This window comes from Dendrobates tinctorius, unplaced genomic scaffold (assembly GCF_039654945.1).
Source record: "Dendrobates tinctorius isolate UK_male_01 unplaced genomic scaffold, ASM3965494v1 ptg000237l, whole genome shotgun sequence".
Lineage (NCBI taxonomy): Eukaryota > Metazoa > Chordata > Amphibia > Anura > Dendrobatidae > Dendrobates > Dendrobates tinctorius.
This window is the reverse complement of record NW_027361904.1, coordinates 4,418,426-4,441,235: the sequence shown is the minus strand read 5'-3', so window position 1 is coordinate 4,441,235 and position 22,810 is coordinate 4,418,426. Positions and strand designations below refer to the sequence as shown.

General features: G+C 52.1%; 1 protein-coding gene across 3 annotated transcripts in view; it reads right to left on the bottom strand.

Moving 5' to 3' along the window:
• Positions 1-22,810, bottom strand: part of DNAI1 (dynein axonemal intermediate chain 1) — a 134,126-nt gene that overhangs the window by 87,464 nt on the left and 23,852 nt on the right. For all 3 annotated transcript variants that reach the window (XM_073556692.1, XM_073556693.1, XM_073556691.1), the window contains exons 6-14: positions 22,530-22,656; positions 22,315-22,379; positions 20,577-20,705; positions 20,410-20,469; positions 20,187-20,318; positions 20,016-20,100; positions 18,520-18,637; positions 9,359-9,402; positions 7,507-7,754 (exon numbers count right to left, since the gene is read on the bottom strand). In XM_073556692.1, the coding sequence (XP_073412793.1) occupies positions 7,507-7,754; positions 9,359-9,402; positions 18,520-18,637; positions 20,016-20,100; positions 20,187-20,318; positions 20,410-20,469; positions 20,577-20,705; positions 22,315-22,379; positions 22,530-22,656 (1,008 nt within the window). The remainder of the gene's footprint in view (positions 1-7,506; positions 7,755-9,358; positions 9,403-18,519; positions 18,638-20,015; positions 20,101-20,186; positions 20,319-20,409; positions 20,470-20,576; positions 20,706-22,314; positions 22,380-22,529; positions 22,657-22,810) is intronic.

Here is a 22,810-nt window from a genome sequence, read left to right as displayed (position 1 = left end):
GTAAAAAAAAAAAAAAATCATACCAAGAAGAATTATTTCAGAACGTTTTCCTGCTATAAAGTCGCCCATAATCTGTACAAATCCAATGAGAAACAAACTGAAATCATGTTGGGGCAGAAATAAAAATAACAAAACCTACAATACTGTGGTTGCGTAAGTGTGAGCACCCTCTTATAATTGGGGATGCGAGTCACATTTCCCCCATGTTACATAGTAGTCAGCGCTCGGCCGCCGTCATTCACAGTGATCCGGATTAACTCCAGAGAAAGTGTTGTTGCACTAGGAGGGTTTTCATGACTTTTTTATGGTGGTAACCAGCTGACAACACAGCAAAGAATCTCACTGTTAAAAGTTGTCAGTCAGGAGAAGATGCAGAAATATTTGCCAAACATTAGATAGAGCATGGATACTGAGAACATCATCAAGAAGGGGCTGAAATGTGGCACAAAGGAGACATTACCGAGACCTGGACGTCCCTCAGAAATGTATTTAAAGACAAATAAAAATTGGTCCAGGACGCTGCCAAAAAAGCAACAGCAACATTAAAGGAGCTGCAGGAATTTCTGGCCAGTCCTGGTTGTGTCCTACATGAAACAAGTATCTCGCGTGTTCTTCATATGTCTGGCATGTGGGGTCTGGGGCAAGATGGAAGCCTTTTCTTACAGCTAAATATCTGTGGGGAATGTGTTATGTCTGATGAGACAGCGGTGAGACTTTTTGGTATGTTTGGCACAAATCCAACATTGTACATCACCAGAATATTACCATCCCCACAGTGAGCCGTGGTGGAGGCAGCATTGTGCTCTGGGCTATATTTGGGCAGCTGGAACTGGGGCTGTAGTCAAGATGGAGGGCATTATGGACAGAACAAATATCAGTGAATTTTACATCAAAACCTTCCATCCTCTGCTAAAAAGCTGAAGATGACGAGGAATACCACCCTAAGTGACATCCAAATCAAAAGATGGACGTCCTGGAATGATCCAGTCCGAGACCTGACCCCATGGGGCAATCTGTGGTGACCTGAAGAGGGCGCTGTATACACAAGATACCCCGTAATCTGACAGATGTGAACCTGTGGATATGAAGAATGCAGGTGGTAATATGGAGGAAACAGAGGGTGCTATGGAGGTGCAGCACAGTGGTTAGCACTGTATGGTGGCTCAGTGGTTAGCACTGCATGGTGGCTCAGTGGTTAGCACTTCTGCTTTGCGGCATTGAGATGCTGGGTTGAAATCCCACCAAGGACAACACCTGCAAGGATTTTTTATATTGTCCGTATGTTTGTGTGAGTTTTTTCCAGGTGCTCCAGCTCCTTTCACACACAAAATATATATATATATATATATATATATATATATATATATATATAATACAGGTGGCAATATGGAGGATACGGAGACGATATGGAGGATGCAGGGGGAGATCCAGGCGGCGATACGGAGGATGATACGGAGGATACGGGGAATAATGCGAAGGACAGATGGGGTGATACGGAGGATACAGGGGAGTGATACGGAGGATACCGGGGGCGATACGGAAGGTACAGGGGGCAATACGGAGGATACAGGGAGCGATACGGAGGATACAGGGAGCGATACGGAGGATACAGGGAGCGATACGGAGGATACAGGGAGCGATACGGAGGATACAGGGAGCGATACGGAAGGTACAGGGGGCGATACGGAGGATACAGGGAGCGATACGGAGGATACAGGGAGCGATACGGAGGATACAGGGAGCGATACGGAGGATACAGGGGGTGATACGGAGGATACAGGGGGTGATACGGAGGATACAGGGAGGATACAGGGAGCGATACGGAGGATACAGGGAGGATACAGGGAGCGATACGGAAGGTACAGGGAGCGATACGGAGGATACAGGGAGCGATACGGAAGGTACAGGGGGCGATACGGAGGATACAGGGGAGTGATACGGAAGATACAAGGGAGTGATACGGAGGATACAGGGGGCGATACGGAAGGTACAGGGGGCGATACGGAGGATACAGGGAGCGATACGGAAGGATACAGGGGGCGATACGGAGGATACAGGGGAGTGATACGGAAGATACAAGGGAGTGATACGGAGGATACAGGGGGCGATACGGAAGGTACAGGGGGCGATACGGAGGATACAGGGAGCGATACGGAGGATACAGGGAGCGATACGGAGGATACAGGGAGCGATACGGAGGATACAGGGAGCGATACGGAGGATACAGGGAGCGATACGGAAGGTACAGGGGGCGATACGGAGGATACAGGGAGCGGTACGGAGGATACAGGGAGCGATACGGAGGATACAGGGGGCGATACGGAGGATACAGGGAGCGATACGGAGGATACAGGGAGGATACAGGGAGCGATACGGAAGGTACAGGGAGCGATACGGAGGATACAGGGAGCGATACGGAGGATACAGGGAGCGATACGGAGGATACAGGGAGCGATACGGAGGATACAGGGAGCGATACGGAGGATACAGGGAGCGATACGGAGGATACAGGGAGCGATACGGAGGATACAGGGGGCGATACGGAGGATACAGGGAGCGATACGGAGGATACAGGGAGGATACAGGGAGCGATACGGAAGGTACAGGGGGCGATACGGAGGATACAGGGAGCGATACGGAGGATACAGGGAGCGATACGGAGGATACAGGGAGCGATACGGAGGATACAGGGAGCGATACGGAGGATACAGGGGGCGATACGGAAGGTACAGGGGGCGATACGGAGGATACAGGGGGTGATACGGAGGATACAGGGGGGTGATACGGAGAATACAGGGAGCGATACGGAGGATACAGGGAGCGATACGGAGGATACAGGGGGCGATACGGAGGATACAGGGGGCGATACGGAGGATACAGGGGGTGATACGGAGGATACAGGGGGGTGATACGGAGGATACAGGGGGTGATACGGAGGATACAGGGAGCGATACGGAGGATACAGGGAGCGATACGGAGGATACAGGGAGCGATACGGAGGATACAGGGAGCGATACGGAGGATACAGGGGGCGATACGGAGGATACAGGGAGCGATACGGAGGATACAGGGAGCGATACGGAGGATACAGGGAGCGATACGGAGGATACAGGGCGGGAAGAGTGGGGAGTGGGTGAGGGTCTTTCTTCCATTTAGGAGACGTGTGACCATAATATTAATATCACACGTGTGAGCCGCCACCGCCGCCTGGATGATGTCAACGCAGGCAGCGTGTACAGACAGCGTTATCTCATAAACCGCCAGAACATTAACTGAAATTACCAATCAGCGCCTGCACCGAGCAGAGTAATCAGCGCGGCCTCGTCATCCACACAGGAGATAACCGCTATATCCCCGGGACGGGCAGAGCCGCAGTGCAGAAGTCTTCACACCCCACATACATAATCCGGCCAGGCTGGGGGTCGCTGACCTCAGACTAGATATAACACTGAGGAAGGTAACTCAGCATATATCACCACATCAGCCCTGGGGGGCACTTACTTTTGCAATTGGCTCCTGTGTCTCCAGGTCACTAATAAAACTTAGTAGAAGCTCCCGTCCTGTGATTTTCCATTTCTACATTTTTTAACATCCAGAAACCATTGAGCATGAGAAATGTGTAATAATCCGGCACATCTGGAGGGGGGACACGTCCTCAGCAGATCGAGCCGGAGACGAGACATTATCCAGAACTGAAACCCATGCATGAGATCATCAGATCCAGAAGACCCTGCAGAGTACGGGGATATTATCATCTCTGAGCGCCACCCGGTGGCCACCAATGAGACTGCAGCCGTGGAGAGGATATCCCAGCGTGAACCCAGAAGAACGCGCGACTCCCCAAAATGTGTAAGGGAATATGCGGCACCTGCGCCTCACCTGGTCCGTTACTGTGATGCCTCACGGTAATCCCAGGGGCCGGATTAGGGCTGACTGGTAATAAACGGCTTAAGTGACTCCCTGTGTCTCTGGGGGTCAATAGTAAGAAAGAGGAAAATAATGATTCTGGGGTTCCTGATATGTTAGGGTACATGCCCAGCATCAGGAATAGTAGTGTTCTGGATACAGAGTACATTAATGCTGTGTAAATTGACCTGAGATGCAGGGTTTCCAGAGCATAAGTATAACGCATAATAGAGATACCTGATAAGATCCTGTCTGCAGCCACCACTAGGGGGAGCTCCCTGTATACAGAGATACATGATAAGATCCTGTCTGCAGTCATCACTAGGGGGAGCTCCCTGTATACAGAGATACATGATAAGATCCTGTCTGCAGTCATCACTAGGGGGAGCTCCCTGTATACAGAGATACATGATAAGATCCTGTCTGCAGCCACCACTAGGGGGAGTTCCCTGTATACAGAGATACATGATAAGATCCTGTCTGCAGTCACCACTAGGGGGAGTTCCCTGTATACAGAGATACATGATAAGATCCTGTCTGCAGTCACCACTAGGGGGAGCTCCCAGTATACAGAGATACATGATAAGATCCTGTCTGCAGCCACCACTAGGGGGAGCTCACTGTATACAGAGATACATGATGATAAGATACTGTCTGCAGCCACCACTAGGGGGAGCTCCCTGTATACAGAGATACATGATAAGATCCTGTCTGCAGCCACCACTAGGGGGAGCTCCCTGTATACAGAGATACATGATAGGATCCTGTCTGCAGACACCACTAGGGGGAGCTCCCTGTATACAGAGATACACAAGATCCTGTCTGCAGCCACCACTAGGGGGAGCTCACTGTATACAGAGATACATCATAAGATCCTGTCTGCAGTTACCACTGGGGGAGCTCACTGTATACAGAGATACATAAGATCCTGTCTGCAGCCACCACTAGGGGGAGCTCCCTGTATACAGAGTGTGGTGCTAATAAAAATATGGTATCTTATAGCCTACATATTGTAAGATATTGATTATTCCATATTGAAATTAACCTGAAATGTCAGCATTTGAAGGCCCCATATCCAATTCTTGAAAACCAGGGTTCATGAGGTCAGACCCGCAATGGCTATTGAAATGCAGCCTTAGTGTTGAGTATACTGAAAGACAATGCTTGTTGAAACAGTATGATTAATCTGGATTACTGGAAAGGATTAACCTTTGTGTACACTGTTGACTTACTTGAATTTTAAGAGCAGTGAATGTTGTGAGTATATTGACCAGGCATCACCTGATATTTGTGTCATATGGGGGTTAAAAGTGGACTGGGCATATAGACAATTGCACATTAAAGTACATAAGGCTATAGAAATATGGCTGGGAAAGCCTAATGTAAAACCAGTAGTATAGTTGGCGATCTGAAACCCATTATAGTGTATTCAATCTTAAAGATCTCTTTAACTGTAGTCTGAAATATATATATTTTGTGCTAGGGTTCTGATCATAGCATGTTGTTGGAAACTTTGTTCTGGTGTATGATTTACTCTTATCATATGTAAATGTCAGGGCAAGAGTAAATAGTCCAAAGAGGCAAGTCTTGTTTGATGTTATTTATTCATGATAGCTGGCCACTGTCATGTGATTGGAACATCAGACAACTAACTTGTGTATTTTCCTGTTTACACAATATTATGTTGTGTAGACCTTTGTTTAAATAATATAAAAGCTGGGGAGGCATTCAGAAGAGGCGGGAGCTTTGTGGACCTGTGTAAGAGGACGCTCTTCACAGTGTAGGTCCTAGGACGCATTCAGTCTTCGCTGACCGCTCCTCCAGCTGCAGTATTTCCGGACAAGTGTAAATGCCCCTAGTGAAGATTCTTTTCTCTTCTTCTTTCTAATGTGAGTATATGTACTAAAATCTTTGTAGTTTGAATATATAAGTATACGCAATATCATACTATTTTCTATTTCCCGTAATTGCTATATCATTGTCATATATTTCATTGATTTGGTGTTTTTTCATTTGGATTGATCATTGTATAATAAAATTGTGTCATATCCAAGTGGTGCCTTCTTTAAAGCCGTATCCGAACCATATTGCTACAAACAGTTGGCAATACAACAGAGATACAGGATAATATCCTGTCTGCAGCCACCACTAGGGGAAGCTCCCTGTATACAGAGATACATAAGATCCTGTCTGCAGCCAACACTAGAGGGAGCCCCCTGTATACAGATACATAATAAGATTCTGTCTGCAGTCACCACTAGAGGGAGCTCCCTGTATACAGAGATACATAATAAGATTCTGTCTGTAGTCACCACTAGAGGGAGCTCCCTGTATACAGAGACACATGATAACATCCTGTCTGCAGTCACCACTAGGGGGAGCTCCCTGTATACAGAGATACATGATAAGATCCTGTCTGCAGTCACCACTGGGGGGAGCTCCCTGTATACAGAGATACATAATAAGATTCAGTCTGCAGCCACCACTAGGTGGAGCTCCCTATATACAGAGATACATTATAAGATACTGCCTGCAGTCACCACTAGGGGGAGCTCCCTGTATACAGAGATACATAAGATCCTGTCTGCAGCCAACACTAGAGGAAGCCCCCTGTATACAGAGATACATAATAAGATTCTGTCTGTAGTCACCACTAGAGGGAGCTCCCTGTATACAGAGACACATGATAAGATCCTGTCTGCAGTCACCACTAGGGGGAGCTCCCTGTATACAGAGATACATGATAAGATTCTGTCTGCAGCCACCACTAGAGGGAGCTCCCTGTATACAGAGATAAATGATAAGATTCTGTCTGCAGCCACCACTAGGGGGAGCTCCCTGTATACAGAGAATCATAAAAAAAATCCTGTGTGCAGTCATCACTAGGGGGAGCTCCCTGTATACAGAGATACATGATAAGATCCTGTCTGCAGTCACCACTAGGGGGAGCTCCCTGTATACAGAGAATAAAAAAAAATCCTGTGTGCAGTCATCACTAGGGGGAGCTCCCTGTATACAGAGATACATGATAAGATCCTGTCTGCAGCCACCACTAGGGGGAGCTCCCTGTATACAGAGAATAAAAAAAAATCCTGTGTGCAGTCATCACTAGGGGGAGCTCCCTGTATACAGAGATACATGATAAGATCCTGTCTGCAGTCACCACTAGGGGGAGCTCCCTGTATACAGAGATACATGGTAAGATCCTGTCTGCAGTCACCACTAGGGGGAGCTCCCTGTATACAGAGATACATGATAAGATCCTGTCTGCAGCCACCACTAGGGGGAGCTCCCTGTAACCAGAAATATGTGATAAGTTTCTGTCTGCAGCAGGAGCTCCCCCTGTTGGTGACAGCTGATGTCTTCTACATGGCTATGGGGAGGGGTCTGGACACCAGGACATGTCTCACACCGTTCTTCTCCTCCTCAATGTTTGTCAGTTTCTGGTTTACACTAGGTGGATGGATGTTTCAGGAGGTTCCTGGACATGTGCAGAGATCCTGGTGGCACAGAGAGGGGACCCCCAGGCGGCTGGGAGATGAGGGGTCTCTGTCCTGGTGAGATCAGTGCATGGTGACTGTAGGGGGTGACGGCTCTCACCTGCCACACGGGGTCAGTGTGTTTCCCACACTTGGCTGAGCTCATGCTCTTCGGCTGCGGGGAGTCGGACTTCAGGTTGAAGATTGCCACGTTCCCATCATAGAAGCCGACGGCCACCAGGTAGGGGTGATCCTTGTGGATGTCCAGGCACATGATGCCGCTGTCCGTACTGAAGATGTACTCGGGGTACGAGGGGTTCTTCAGGGAGTAGAGGAGCAGGAGCCCCCGCGTCTGCTTCATGAAGTCGTCTGTAGGGGCAGCGAAGAAAATGATTGGAGGAAACCAGAGGGATGGGAGGGGCTAATCTAGAGCTAGTGTTATAAACCACACCCCCGAGGAGTGGCAGCTTACTTCTGACCCCTATGGGCGCCCCCACAACAGCGCCAGGCAGAGCGCCCCCACAACAGCGCCATACAGATCTGAACCAGCTGACAACCTCTACGCTGCACCCGCTGCTCATCTCTACGCTGCACCCGCTGCTCATCTCTACGCTGCACCCGCTGCTCATCTCTACGCTGCACCCGCTGCTCATCTCTACGCTGCACCCGCTGCTCATCTCTAAGCTGCACCCGCTGCTCATCTCTACGCTGCACCCGCTGCTCATCTCTACGCTGCACCCGCTGCTCATCTCTACGCTGCACCCGCTGCTCATCTCTAAGCTGCACCCGCTGCTCATCTCTACGCTGCACCCGCTGCTCATCTCTACCCTGCACCCGCTGCTGACCTGTAAATCAGACTGGAAAGACAGCAGTGCCCCCCTGTAATTGGCATGGTCTGTCAGTGCACGTGCTGCCCACCTGTACAGAGGTACCCTCCTATTCTGCTCACAGAGGGGGGGATCGGCCATTACATGAGACAGTAGTCACATCCTGACTAATGAAGCGCTGATGTGATCACTGCGTGTAATAAGTTGATGCTGACAGGATCGGACGAGCCGCCTCTTGGTTCAGTGCTCGATCATCCCCCGCTGCTGGAGAAGTCGAGGCGGTGTGCTGCATGTCCGGGGGGCAGCGGACCAGCGCTCTGCTCCAATGCTGAGAGAGGGGGCTTGACGGTGACCCCAAAACGAGGCTGATCCGCGCAAGACCCCCACTGTACAGGACCTGTATTACTTACACTCCGTAACTATGGCCCCTGTCTGATACATAATAGGACAGCTTGTGCCCCCACTACAGTGCCAGCCAGAGCGCCCCCACAACAGTGCAAGGCAGAGGGCCCCCACAACAGTGCCAGCCAGAGCGCCCCCACAACAGTGCCAGCCAGAGCGCCCCCACAACAGTGCCAGCCAGAGCGCCCCCACAACAGTGCAAGGCAGAGGGCCCCCACAACAGTGCAAGGCAGAGGGCCCCCACAACAGAGACAGCCAGAGCGCCCCCACAACAGTGCAAGGCAGAGGGCCCCCACAACAGTGCCAGCCAGAGCGCCCCCACAACAGAGACAGCCAGAGCGCCCCCACAACAGAGACAGCCAGAGCGCCCCCACAACAGAGACAGCCAGAGCGCCCCCACAACAGAGACAGCCAGAGGGCCCCCACAACAGAGACAGCCAGAGGGCCCCCACAACAGAGACAGCCAGAGGGCCCCCACAACAGAGACAGCCAGAGGGCCCCCACAACAGTGCCAGGCACAGCGCCCCCACAACAGTGCCAGCCAGAACGCCCCCACAACAGAGACAGCCAGAGAGCCCTCATAAATAGTAAAGGGACACGGGGCGGGGTCCGGCCCCTGCTGATGAGGGCTGATTCTTTGTGATTTCAGTCCACCTGCTGGGAGTCATCTGCTTCTTGTCAGTGACTGGAGTCACGGGCGTCCTGACCCGTCTGTGCATCATCAGCCATTAATACATAACTCACATGATCCGTGTCCCACAGCAAACAGATCCTTGTACTTTGGGTTCCTGTGAGGAGAGGACAAGCATCAGGTGACAGAAGGGTTAATGCCGGCCATGATCCCTGTACAGTGAGGTTGTGTGCACACGCTGCGGGTCCGTTACCATTACTCCCTATGGGAATAAAAAACCTCAATGCAGACGGTGCAGATTTTTCCGCGCGGTTTTCCTGCAGTTTCTAAACCGCAGAAATAATTGACATGTCAATTCTTTCTGCGGATTCTGCTGCGGTTTGCCATCTCCTCCATTGTGGAGATGAAAAACCGCAGGGCAAAACCGCAGAGCAATCCGCAGGTCTTTGATTTTACAAAATCCGCGCGGCCAAATCCACACCCCAAGCCGCAGCGTGTGCACGTAGCCTGATGGCCCCTCTGCTGGCTGTGGCATCAGACCTATGCGCTCACTAGGACGGATATGTCAGTGGCTTCCTGATTGCTGCCCCCTGCTGGATCCGAGGCCATATAAACCAGCAATGGCCACAACATGGTGGCTCCCAGGCCGCAACGCAAAAGCATTCCCATGTGGTCAGTCCAAAGCGGGACTGGGGACACCAACGCACATAGAGCTGACTCACTGGTGGCTCCATCTGGGGTCTGAAATGACCTTGGAGGACTGGTCTGGGGTCTAATATCACTTCAGGGGTCTGGGATCAGCTATTTCAGGGGTTAGATCTGGGGTCTCCTATTCTAGGGGTTTGATCTGGGATCTGATTCATTTTAAGGGTCTGGTCTGGGGTCTGCTATTTTAGGAGTTAGGTCTGGTCTAGGATCTGATTCATTTTAGGGGTCTGGTGTCTGCTATTTTACGTTTTGTGGTCTAGGCTAAGACTAATTTTAGGGGTCTGGACTGGGGTACTATTTATTTTAGGGGTCTGGTTAGGGGTCTGATTCATTTTAGGGGTCTGGTCCGGGGTCTGCTATTTTAGGGGTCTGATCTGGGACCTGATTCATTTTAGGGGTCTGATCTGGGATCGGATTCATTTTAGGGGTCTGGTCTGGGGTCTGCTATTTTAGGAGTTAGGTCTGGTCTAGGATCTGATTAATTTTAGGGGTCTGGTGTCTGCTATTTTACGGTTTGTGGTCTAGGCTAAGACTAATTTTAGGGGTCTGGACTGGGTTACTATTTATTTTAGGGGTCTGGTCTGAGGTCTGATTCATTTTAGGGGTTTGATCTGGGATTTGCTATTTTAGGGGCTGGTCTGGGGTCTAAATCATTTTGAGGGCTGGGGTCTGATTCATTGTAGGGGGTCTGGTCTGGATTCATTGTAAGGGGTCTGGTCTGGGGTCTGGATAACACCCGTCCCGGCCATATTCATCTGACATTGTGGCGCTGGAGACACTAGAGAGCCCATAACAAGTCCAGCAGCGGTGTGAGCCGGACCCGGTCACCGCACAGTACGGGCCAGCACAGGGTCAGGCTGAACAATGAGCGTTGGTGGGGAGGAATTGCTGTGGACCCGCACTATAATTAGGATGCTGAGGTAATGCCCCAACTTCTGCAAAATTTCTTCTAATGAAAAGAGGGGGGGGTTACAGTAGATTGCAAAAGTATTCACCCCTCTTAGCATTATTTTTTTGCTACCTCACAAGCTGGAATTTCACTTTGGTTTAGGGTTTGCGCCGGTTCATGTACAGAACATGCCGACAACTGAACATTTGTTTTTTTTATATTGTGAAGAAAACAACAAAAAGGACAAAATAACTGAAACGTTCAGTGTGCATAACTATTCATACCCCTACAGTCAGTACTATGTAGAGCCTCTTTTTACAGCTGCAGTCATTTTGGATAAGTCTCGATGAGCTTTCCACATCTGGCCACTGGGATCTTTGCCCATTCCTCATGGCAAAACTGCTCCAGCTCCTTCAGGTTAGATCAGTGGTTCCCAAACTCCAGTCCTCACGGCCCCCACGGGTCATGTTTTCAGGATTTCCATAGTGTTGCACAGGTGAGACAATTCCTGATGACTTGATGATACTTCCACCATCTGTACAATTCCATGGAAATCCTGAAAACATGACCCGTGGGGGCCGTGAGGACTGGAGTTTGGGAACCACTGGGTTAGACGTCTCCTCTGGTGAGCAGCAAGCTTCACGTCTGACCACAGATTCTCCATTGGATTAAGGTCTGGACTGTGACTCGGCCACTCCAGAATATTTACACGCTTCTCCTTAAACCACTGGAGTGTTGCTTTAGCAGTGTGTCACGGGGCAGTAGTGGGAAAACAGGTGACGAGGAACCTGGGCCCTTGAACTGCTCCTCAGGCTAAGGGGGTGCCCTGACTTTCCTTAACTTGGGGGTACACTTGATGGTAGTGAGGCACCGACCTGTCCCTATCTCCTCTTTAGCCCTGAGCTAAACCCCCAACCCCCTCCCCAGGAGGTGAGACAGGGAAAAAAGTGGACTGCATCAAAAAGCAAAGGAAAGATAAGATAAACACCTCGGGGTTAAATCAACTAAAAAACAAAACTTAGCTTTATCTGCTGCAATGCACCGAGCAGCAGAGTAAAGGGGGTTTTACACTAAGCGATATCGCTAGCAATATCGCTAAAACGTCACTGGTTTTGTGATGTTATAGCGATATCGCTATGTGTGATACTTACCAGCGACCGGCTCCCCCACTGTCCATCGCTGATCGCGCGAGAATGTCCGGCTCCATTTCTCGTCGGGCGCTTCCTGCTGAGACTTCCTGCTGTGACGACGAGCGACGCTGGACGCGGGCGGGAGGACGTCTTCATCGCTGTGTGTGAATGGTAAGTATCGTGCGCTGCGTCGCTGCTGCATCGCTGTGAGATCTTTCTGTATGAAAGCTCACTAGCGATCATTTAGCGATGCACCAGCGATCCTGACCGGGTGGGATCGCTGGTCGGATCGCTGGTGCATCGCTAAATGTAAAAGGGCCTTAAGGCACCAGATCAGCATTCAGCAGAACCACCACTGCACCAGGTAGCTCCAGTCTTCACCACGGTTGGTAACCAAAAGGAAGTGTGTCATCAACCATTAGCTGCAGCACCTGGTGACCTTTTATAGGAAGGTGGGGGTTGGTCACCATCAGCAGACTCAGACTAACCAAACATGTAGCAACACCAGCGGCAAAAACTGATATTAACCCCCGATGGCCTAAAAGGAAAAAAGTTTATATATGAGAATCCAAAATCTGACACAGATCCAAAAATGGATCGTGACAGTACCCCTCCTTCAATGAGGAGCCTCTGGACCCTCAACACTGCACCTCACCAGAAAAACCACCTACAGTGAGGACGCCTAGATCCACTAGAGTTCACCTCAGCAACCACCTGACTCTCAGGTATATGGCAAACGTGGACTGATGGAGGTGGCAACGTATGCTCTGGAGACGCCACAAATCTCCAGAGCGCTGACCTGGGGAATGAGTTGTGTACGGGCATTACCGGGGGTAACTCCAGCTGGTAAGTCCCCGGGTCGAGAATGGCCGACACCCGATACGGCCCGATCACCCGAGAACTCCAGACCCCAGCAACACACTTCCACTGGATGTTTCTGGTGGACACCCATACATACTTGTTCACACACAGGTCCAGACCTGAATGTTTATTGCCATGCACACGTTTTCCACAAGATGGTGAACTCTTGAAGGAACTGACAACAGAGGCGTCCCCCTGTGTCACAACACTCAGACCCCCACAATTCAGAGAGGGAACCACCACCTTCCTCCGACCCCTCCTCCTACGAGGACTCCGCCTCTCAGGGTTGGCTAATGGCGAGGGTTGAGACTTGCCCCTACTCCCTGGCAGCACCTCTGCTACCCCAGGGGAGAAGAAGGGGATGGTTGCAGAATGATGGCAGAGACAGTAGCCCCCCGGGCAGCAGCCCTCACATGACTGATCCCAGCGGACTACTTCCCTAGACCGCCAATCTATGACCAGGTTGCGGCTTTCCAACCAAGGGATGCCTAAAACGATAGGTGATGGCATACCCCCCCCCCCCCCCCCAAGACGTAGCATGACAGGGACTCTACATGATGTCCTATACGCAGATGTATATTTTCTACAACTTGGGTCAACCTCCCCTGGCTCAGTGGGACAGAGTCAATGGCCTGGACGCTTAGGGGTTTGGCCAGCGTCCTACACTTCAGGCCATGAGTCTGGACAAAGTGAGCGTCCACCAGATTGTGGACAGTGGAGCGGGAGTCAAGCACCGGTATGCCCTCAGGTACCCCGCCAACCACCACTTCTGCTGATAAAGTACACTGAGAGGGCAAAATGGAGGAAATATACACTCCCTGATCGCCTCCTTCCACACAACCAGGGGGACGTGGCTTCTTAGGTGGTACAGAAGTTTTGGCGCGAGCCGGGCAGACCCTAAAAAAAAGGCCAGTCTGCCCGCAGCAAAAACATGCCCCCAAACCACGACGAACCGCATGCAACACCGCTGGGGAACCAACTCCTCCCCACTGCCTGGGCTCGTCTGCCTGCACCAGTTAGTCCGCCTCCCTAGCAAGGAATACAGGGGGCATATTCGCCAAAGCCGCAAAAAACTCGTCCAACGACTGTAGAGATGGTGAATCGGCCAGCAGGGAGAAGGCCCAGGATTGGGGATCACCTTTAAGGAGAGATATGATGAATTCCACCCGCTGTTCCACACTCCCTAATGAACGAGGGCGGAGCATGAAGTGTAGCTTGCGGGCCTCCTGAAAAACCAAAAAATTATCTCTCCCTCCAGAAAACCTGTCTGGGAGAGATAACTTGGGTTCTGGTTGAGCCTGAACCTGAGCTGAGGCCCTGAATGCCACCAACTGCTGCAGCTCCACCACACCACGCAGCACCCCACGCTCCTCAGTGAGGGTCTGAAGCAATTGGACAAAGGTCTGCATTTGGGCCATGGCTCACCAGAAAAAATGGGACGGTTGGTAATAATGTCACGGAGCAGTAGGAGGAAAACAGGGGACGTGGAACCTGGGCCCTTGAACTGCCCCTCAGGCTAAGGGGGTGCCCTGACTTTCCTTAACTTGGGGGTACACTTGATGGTAGTGAGGTCCAAGTCACTAACCTGTCCCTATCTCCTGTTTAGCCCTGAGCTAAACCCCCAACCCCCTCCCCAGGAGGTGAGACAGGGAAAAAAGTGGACTGCATCAAAAGCCAAAAGGAAAGATAAGATAGACACCTCGAGGTTAAATCATCTAAAAAACAAAACTTAGCTTTATCTGCTGCAGTGCACCGAGCAGCAGAGTAAGGCACCAGATCAGCATTCAGCAGAACCACCACTGCACCAGGTAGCTCCAGTCTTCACCACGGTTGGTAATCAAAAGGAAGTGTATCACCAACCGTTAACTGCAGCACTTGGTGACCTTTTATAGGAAGGTGGGGGTTGGTCACCAGCAGCAGACTCAGATTAACCAAACATGTAGTAACACCAACGGCCACCGGGGGCAAAAACTGATATTAACCCCCGATGGCCTGAAAGGAAAAAAGTTTATATATCCAGATTCTGACAGATCCAAAAATGCATCGTGACACAGTGTGCTTTGGGTCATTGTCTTGTTGGATGGTGAACCTCCGTCCCAGTCTCAAATCACTGACAAACAGGTTTTGCTCAAGAATATTCCTGTATTTCGCACCATCCATCTTCCTCGCAACTCTGACCATTCTCCCTGTCCCTGCTGCTGACTAATATCCCCACAGCATGATGCTGCCACCACCATGTTTCACTGTGAGGATGGTGCTCTTGGGGTGATGAGTTCTGTTGGTTTGGTGCCAGACATAGCGTTTACCATGGTGGCCAAAAAGTTAAATTTTGGTCTCATCTGACCACAACACCTTCCTCCGTACATTTGGGGATTCTCCCACATGTCTTTTGGCAAACTCAAAACAAGCCTTACACACAAAAATTGTAAGTAAAAGCTTTTTTCTGCCCACTCATCAATAAAGGCAACCTCTATGGAGTGTACGGCTTATTGTGGTCTCTGCGTGGGAAATCTGCAGCTCCTTCAGGGTCACCTTTGGTCTCTGCTCTCTGATTAATGCCCTCTTTACCCGTGCTGAGAGCTTTGGTGGGCGACCCTCTCGTGGCAGGTTTGTTGTGGTACCATGTTCTTTCCATTTGATAATAATGGATTTGATGCTGCTCTGGGAGATCATCAGAGATCGTGATATTTTTTATAACGCAACCCTGACTTGTACTTCTCAACAATTTTGTCCCTGACTTGTTTGGACAGTTTATCAATCTTCATAGTGTAGTTTGGAGATCTCCTTGGTCTTCATGGTATTGTTTGGTGATCTCCTTGGTCTTCATGGTGTTGTTTGGAGATCTCCTTGGTCTCCACGGTGTTGTTTGGAGATTTGGAGAAACTTCTCACGAGGAGTACGCTGGAACTCAAACCTCAGTCATGTTCTGATAATGTTCCGTATCCAAGGACTGTTTGAAATAAGAGACCAGGCTGGGTAGAAGGACAACAGCCTCCCCCCCACCCGGTCCGGCAGTCATTTCGGATCGCTGCGGTCCCGAGGGGTATTAAACATATACCCCCTACCTTTCCTCCTGGCGTCATATCTGGGTCTTTCTCTTGTTGTTCTCCTACGGTCAAACCACCTTCTGAAGGAGTCTCTTCTGTAAGGCGGCCTTCTTAAATAGGGAAAGCGTTTCTTGCTGTCGCCAGCTTTCTCTAACAGTTCATCTAGCACTTTACCAAATAAGTAAACCCCTTCGCATGGGATACCGCATAACTTTGATCTGGCCTGCATGTCACCTGGCCAACATTTGAGCCACAAGGCCCTACAGGCGGCATTGGAGAGGGCCGCGGATCTGGCTGCTAACTTCACAGAGTCTGCCGACGCGTCTGAGAGGAAGGCCGCCGCTCCCTGGGCTGTAGAGAGGGAGGAAAGAATGTCCTGTCTTGGGACCTTATCTCTAAGCTGCTCTTCCACCTGGTCCAACCATACCATTAAGGACCTGGCAGCGCACGTGGCAGCGATCGCTGGCCGTAGGGCTCCAGCTGATGTTTCCCAGGTTCCTTTGAGGAACACATACACCTTCCTGTCCAGCGGGTCCTTTAAGCTACCTAGGTCCTCAAAAGATAGGGACGTCTTTTTGCACGCTTTGGCGATAGCCGCGTCCAAACTTGGGGCTTTGTCCCATGAGGACGAAGCTGTTTCCTCAAATGGATACCTTCTTTTGAAGGCAGGGGAGCCTTTCCTCTCGGGTTTTCTCCACTCCCTTGTAATAAGGGCACTAATCTTGTTTACCAATGGGAAGGACCTTTGATTTTTTTGGTCCAATCCCCGGAACATCGAATCCTGTACTGACTTCTCTGTCGGAGTCTCCTCAATCCCCAATGTGGTGGTTACTGCCTTTACTAGATGATTGACTCGTTCTAGTGGAAAACAGGAGTGGCCTGACCTGGCTTCAGATGATGATGATGAGGATGAATCTGATTTTACTTTAACTCCTGCGAGTCGCTATCGGAGACCAGAACGGGGGTTCTAGGGGATTTCTCCCTGAACCCCGTGTCCGGAGATAGGGATCTAACCGAACCCCTAACCTCCTGCCTGACTCTGTGCTTGCTCTTCCCAGAGCACTTTTTCCCCTGGCAGAATGGAGAGAGGGAACATAAGGGGAACAGAAAATCATCAAGGTGAACTTCCTCGCAGCTCACTTACCCTGGCTTTAAACGGCGCAGTACCGGGTTCTGTGGGGGGGTCTATCGGAGCCGCCGATCCTTTACGGCTCGTGGACTTTTCTGGTTTCGCCTTCTGAGTAGATCTATGTTGCTCAACGGCTGCTGCTGCTAGACCGTTGAGATTTTTCCAAAGCCTGAGGTTGCGTCTGTGGATGCTCGTCCAGAGCCTCTGCCTGCTCCTGCGACGCCATTATCAAACAACACAGGGCCAGAAGCGCCTCGCAGCTGCTCTGAGGCAGCTAAGTAGCCGGCCAACCCCTGGTACCGCCCCCTATGGGGCTCACAGGTGTCCCTCATCCAGGCCTGCCGAGTACCCCCTGATGACCGGCTCCTCCCCCCCCGACCGTGTGCGCGGCGGGGACCGGAAACCCTCGACCGAGTACGCCGCGCACGCGCGCACCACGGTCGCCCACCTCCTCCAGAGGCGCACCCCCTGACGTCACATCCGCGGCCCACAGCGCACTTCCGGCGCATCATACGGCGCGACGGGCCGCGTCACCGGTCCGCACCCGTGAACCAGCGGCCCCCACCTCCAGCTGAAGCAGACGCCCCGGGCTACGCCGCGGATGCCCCCGGGCCTGTGCCCCCCGCCGAAGGCAACCGCCGCCCCCCCCAGGGTCGGACGAGGGATTGCCCGGAGCTACCTACCCGGTACTGGCGTCGGGCCCCCAGAAGCAGGCTCTCCCCCTGAAGGCCCCTTCCACCTGCTGCCGCCTGCACCAACAGTCCCCCTGCCGTGCGGCGCTTCCAATACTCCGGACAGACCGAGGCAGGGGACCCCCGCTGCCTGAATCGGCCTGCCGGGCATGGGATTCCATACTGAACACTACGGACTCCTGAAGAGGTATGTCTGAAGAGATCCCCTGTCAGGGACAGGAAACCAACTGAGGCGGGAGAGAGGGCCACCCTTTTTATGTCTGTAGGTTTCCTGTCCCCGAAGGGCGGATCCCCCCTCTCGTGGTGCTGTCATGGCGACTGAATAAAAACAAGGGGGTGAATACTTTTACAAGCCACTGTATATCTATCAATTAGGGACGAGCAGGAAACTCTCATTTCTCCTTCAACACAGGTTCTGCAGCAGCGCGTGCTATAGTTAGGGCGCAGACAGATGGACGTATTTCTCGTGCGAGGATCACATCGCACTGCACGGACGGACCCACCACCTCTCCTGACCTGAGCGTGACGTATTACTATGCAGATGTCATGCTGAGGTCAGGAGAGCCGACGGTCCGTCCAAGGATTGTGATGCACGAGAAATTCAGCCGTCTGTCTGCGCCCTTGGTATGATAATCAGGCAGCTGCACGAGCGCTGATCGGCCACAAAAAGCGCAGCACAATGACACGTGGCTGTACCACGAATTGCTGCCAATCTGCCTTACGTTAGACAGCACATATGAGTGTCAGAGTACCCGCTACACAGGAGGTCTCTGCCCCTCCGCTCTCCTGCTACCACAGAGTGTAATACCCACACTCACCAGCAGAGGGCAGTCACCGCCAGGCGTTTGGCCTTCTCGTACTGGAACCTCCAGAGCGGCAGCAGTGTGCCCTCCTGTTCCCGGAACTCGTCCGCCACATCCTCAAAGTACCTGAAGTCTGGACATGAGAAGTGAGCACGTGAGTGTCTGTCAGCACACGCGCGTCCGTCCGTCAGCACACGCGCGTCCGTCCGTCAGCACACGCGCGTCCGTCCGTCAGCACACGCGCGTCCGTCCGTCAGCACACGCGCGTCCGTCCGTCAGCACACGCGCGCCCGTCCGTCAGCACACGCGCGCCCGTCCGTCAGCACACGAGCGCCCGTCCGTCAGCACACGAGCGCCCGTCCGTCAGCACACGAGCGCCCGTCCGTCAGCACACGGGCGCCCGTCCGTCAGCACACGGGCGCCCGTCCGTCAGCACACGGGCGTCAGTCCGTCAGCACACGGGCGTCAGTCCGTCAGCACACGGGCGCCCGTCCGTCAGCACACGGGCGCCCGTCCGTCAGCACACGAGCGCCCGTCCGTCAGCACACGAGCGCCCGTCCGTCAGCACACGAGCGCCCGTCCGTCAGCACACGAGCGCCCGTCCGTCAGAACACGAGCGTCCGTCCGTCAGAACACGAGCGTCCGTCCGTCAGCACACGAGCGTCCGTCCGTCAGCACACGAGCGCCCGTCCACAGAAGAAAGGGTCCGCTGTTCCCTTCTGTAATTAGGATCCGCAAGTGATGGGGGGCAGAAACGCGCACGGTGCGGAGCCGCTGGGGCCAACAAACATTATACATTACTAATAAACTGGGATATCCACCAACACCCCAGATTACCAGATACCCCCATCTCCTAAACTCTCTAAACTCTTATGCTCTGTGACCCGGGCAGAGGTCATTGTACAGGAGGAGGAGGAGATGAGCTGTGACATAAATAATAATAAATAATAAATCTTTATTTTTATATAGCACTAACATATTCCGCAGCGCTTTACAGTTTGCACACATCATCATCACTGTCCCCGATGGGGCTCACAATCTAAATTCCCTATCAGTATGTCTTTGGAATGTGGGAGGAAACCGGAGTACCCGGAGGAAACCCACGCAAACACGGGGAGAACATACAAACTCCTTGCAGATGTTGTCCTTGGTGGGATTTGAACCCACTGAGCCACCGTGCCGCTCGACATCACCAATTATCTTCTATATGAGGGTGTTGTGAGCATGCTCTGTGACCCGGGCAGAGGTCATTATACAGGAGGAGGTGAGCTGTGACATCACCAATTATCTTTTGATACCTGCTCCCGTGGTTCAGTCTGCGAGTCAGCCGTCAGGTTCCCACTAATCTTAGGTCACCGTCTGATGACACCTCCCTTTAACATATTGTTGCCTTTACTTCATGTTATGATGAAGGGAAACGTGCCGACCTCTCTACATTTATTTAAAGGACCGGTGTCCCACATTGCGTGATGTCATCACTGTGCGGTATACACACATCTCACGCTTCTCACCTTGTGTGATGTCATCGAACGTGTTCTGGTTCACCATCCGCTCCATGATTTTGCTGGATTTCTCCACCTTGTTGATGTCATCGCTCTGCTCCAGTACAAGACATTGAGACGACTCAGTGATATAAGGAGGAGTACGACCCTGTCCTGTTATGGGGGTCCTCGGGGTCTTACCTGAGACTCGGAGGTGGGCACCCTCCGCCTGGACTGGAGCTCATCCTCCTTCTTGGATGCGGGGGCTTTCTGCTTCTCTTTCACCTTCTCCTGCTTCTGCAGCTCCGCAATATAAGCGTCGTAGATCTCCCACTGGAAGATGGAGGTGCCGTACTGATACTGTGTGCCCCGCGGTACAGCCGGGCACACTGTCTGCACACACACACGAGGCAGTACCATGTACCTGATTGGCGGTGCCGGAGAACGTCGCTCGTGGCGGCGGTTCTGTCTGCGATGCTCTTTCCTGAAACAGAACACAATGATGCGGTCACTGCTCGGACCTTTGTGGTGCCACGTATGGGGGGCTCCTACCCTCCCCTATCAGACATGTCATACATAACCTGACCTTACCCGCTGGGGGTTGTTGTACGTCTGTGACGCTCTCTCACTGAAGTTAAACTGATTGGTCAGTCTCCGCTCTTTTCTGCTTTTGGTGACAAGTTCCTCACCCTCAGCCCCATCAGCAGCAGCAACAGCGCCCTGAGGATGGCGGGACATGTACAAGGTGAATTTAGAGGTTCGGCAGCTGCTGAGGTGTATGATGGGGTTCTGCAGCAGCTGAGATATATGATAAGATTCTGCAGTGGCTGAGGTGTATGATGAGGTTCTGCAGCAGCTGAGGTGTATGATGAGGTTCTGCAGAAGCTGAGGTGTATGATGAGGGTCTGCAGCGGCTGGGGTGTATGATGAGGGTCTGCAGCGGCTGGGGTGTATGATGAGGGTCTGCAGCGGCTGGGGTGTATGATGAGGGTCTGCAGCGGCTGGGGTGTATGATGAGGGTCTGCAGCGGCTGGGGTGTATGATGAGGGTCTGCAGCGATTTAGGTGTATGATGAGGGTCTGCAGCGGCTGAGATATATGATAGGGTTCTGCAGCGGCTGAGGTGTATGAGGAGGGTCTGCAGCGGCTGAGGTGTATGAGGAGGGTATGCAGCAGCTGAGATGCACGAGGAGGTTCTGCAGCGGCTGAGGTGTATGATGAGCAGTGGCTGAGGTGTATGATGAGGGTCTGCAGCGGCTGAGGTGTATGATGAAGGTCTGCAGCGGCTGAGGTGTATGATGAGGTTCTGCAGCGGCTGAGGTGTATGATGAGGTTCTGCAGCGGCTGAGGTGTATGATGAGGTTCTGCAGCGGCTGAGGTGTATGATAAGGTTCTGCAGCGGCTGAGGTGTATGATGAGGTTCTGCAGCGGCTGAGGTGTATGATGAAGGTCTGCAGCGGCTGAGGTGTATGATGAGGTTCTGCAGCGGCTGAGGTGTATGATGAGGTTCTGCAGCGGCTGATGTGTATGATGAAATTCTGCAGCAGCTGAGGTGTATGATGAGGGTCTGCAGCGGCTGAGGTGTATGAGGTTCTGCAGCGGCTGAGGTGTATGATGAGGTTCTGCAGCATCTGAGGTGTATGATGAAATTCTGCAGCAGCTGAGGTGTATGATGAGGGTCTGCAGCGGCTGAGGTGTATGAGGTTCTGCAGCGGCTGAGGTGTATGATGAGGTTCTGCAGCATCTGAGGTGTATGATGAAATTCTGCAGCAGCTGAGGTGTATGATGAAGGTCTGCAGCGGCTGAGGTGTATGAGGTTCTGCAGCGGCTGAGGTGTATGATGAGGTTCTGCAGCATCTGAGGTGTATGATGAGGTTCTGCAGCATCTGAGGTGTATGATGAGGTTCTGCAGCATCTGAGGTGTATGATGAGGTTCTGCAGCAGCTGAGGTGTATGATGAGGTTCTGCAGCGGCTAAGGTGTATGATGAGGTTCTGCAGCGGCTGAGGTGTATGATGAGGTTCTGCAGCGGCTGAGGTGTATGATGAGGTTCTGCAGCGGCTAAGGTGTATGATGAGGTTCTGCAGCGGCTAAGGTGTATGATGAGGTTCTGCAGTGGCTGAGGTGTATGATGAGGTTCTGCAGCGGCTGAGGTGTATGATGAGGTTCTGCAGCGGCTGAGGTGTATGATGAGGTTCTGCAGCCGCTGAGGTGTATGATGAGGTTCTGCAGCGGCTGAGGTGTATGATGAGGTTCTGCAGCAGCTGAGGTGTATCGGGGCAGTGGGGTCACCCCCCGTGGGAGGCATATAACCTAATGTATACACAGTACCGCAGGCTCGGCTCTCCCATCCGCCTCTCTGTCTCCGGTCTCGGGGGCATCACTCAGCCCGGTCTCTGTGGGGGGAGGTGCAGGATGAGTATATACATGTAACAGTTATAGTCCTGTGGATGACAGACAGGGAGGTGACAGCCGGCATCTTCATGGATAGCCAGACAGCACACCGTCACCTCACCGGTCCATGATTGTCACTGTGGGTCACTTACCGTCAATGACGCCCATCCTTGCCCGCTGTCTCCGCGCCTCGTCTGAGTCTTTGTGCAACATGTTCCCGTCCAGCGAGAAGTGAACGGCCAGCTGGTCCACGATGCTGATGGGCTTGTAGGCTCGCTCCTGCACACAGCGGAGGAGATATATGGCATATACACCTGTATCCTATACATACTGTGCAAAGAGTGGGCACTAGGACATACGATACAGCTCCGCGTGCCAAACTATCAGACATTCCGGATCACCAGACAGACATTTTTGCACGTTACACCGCTAC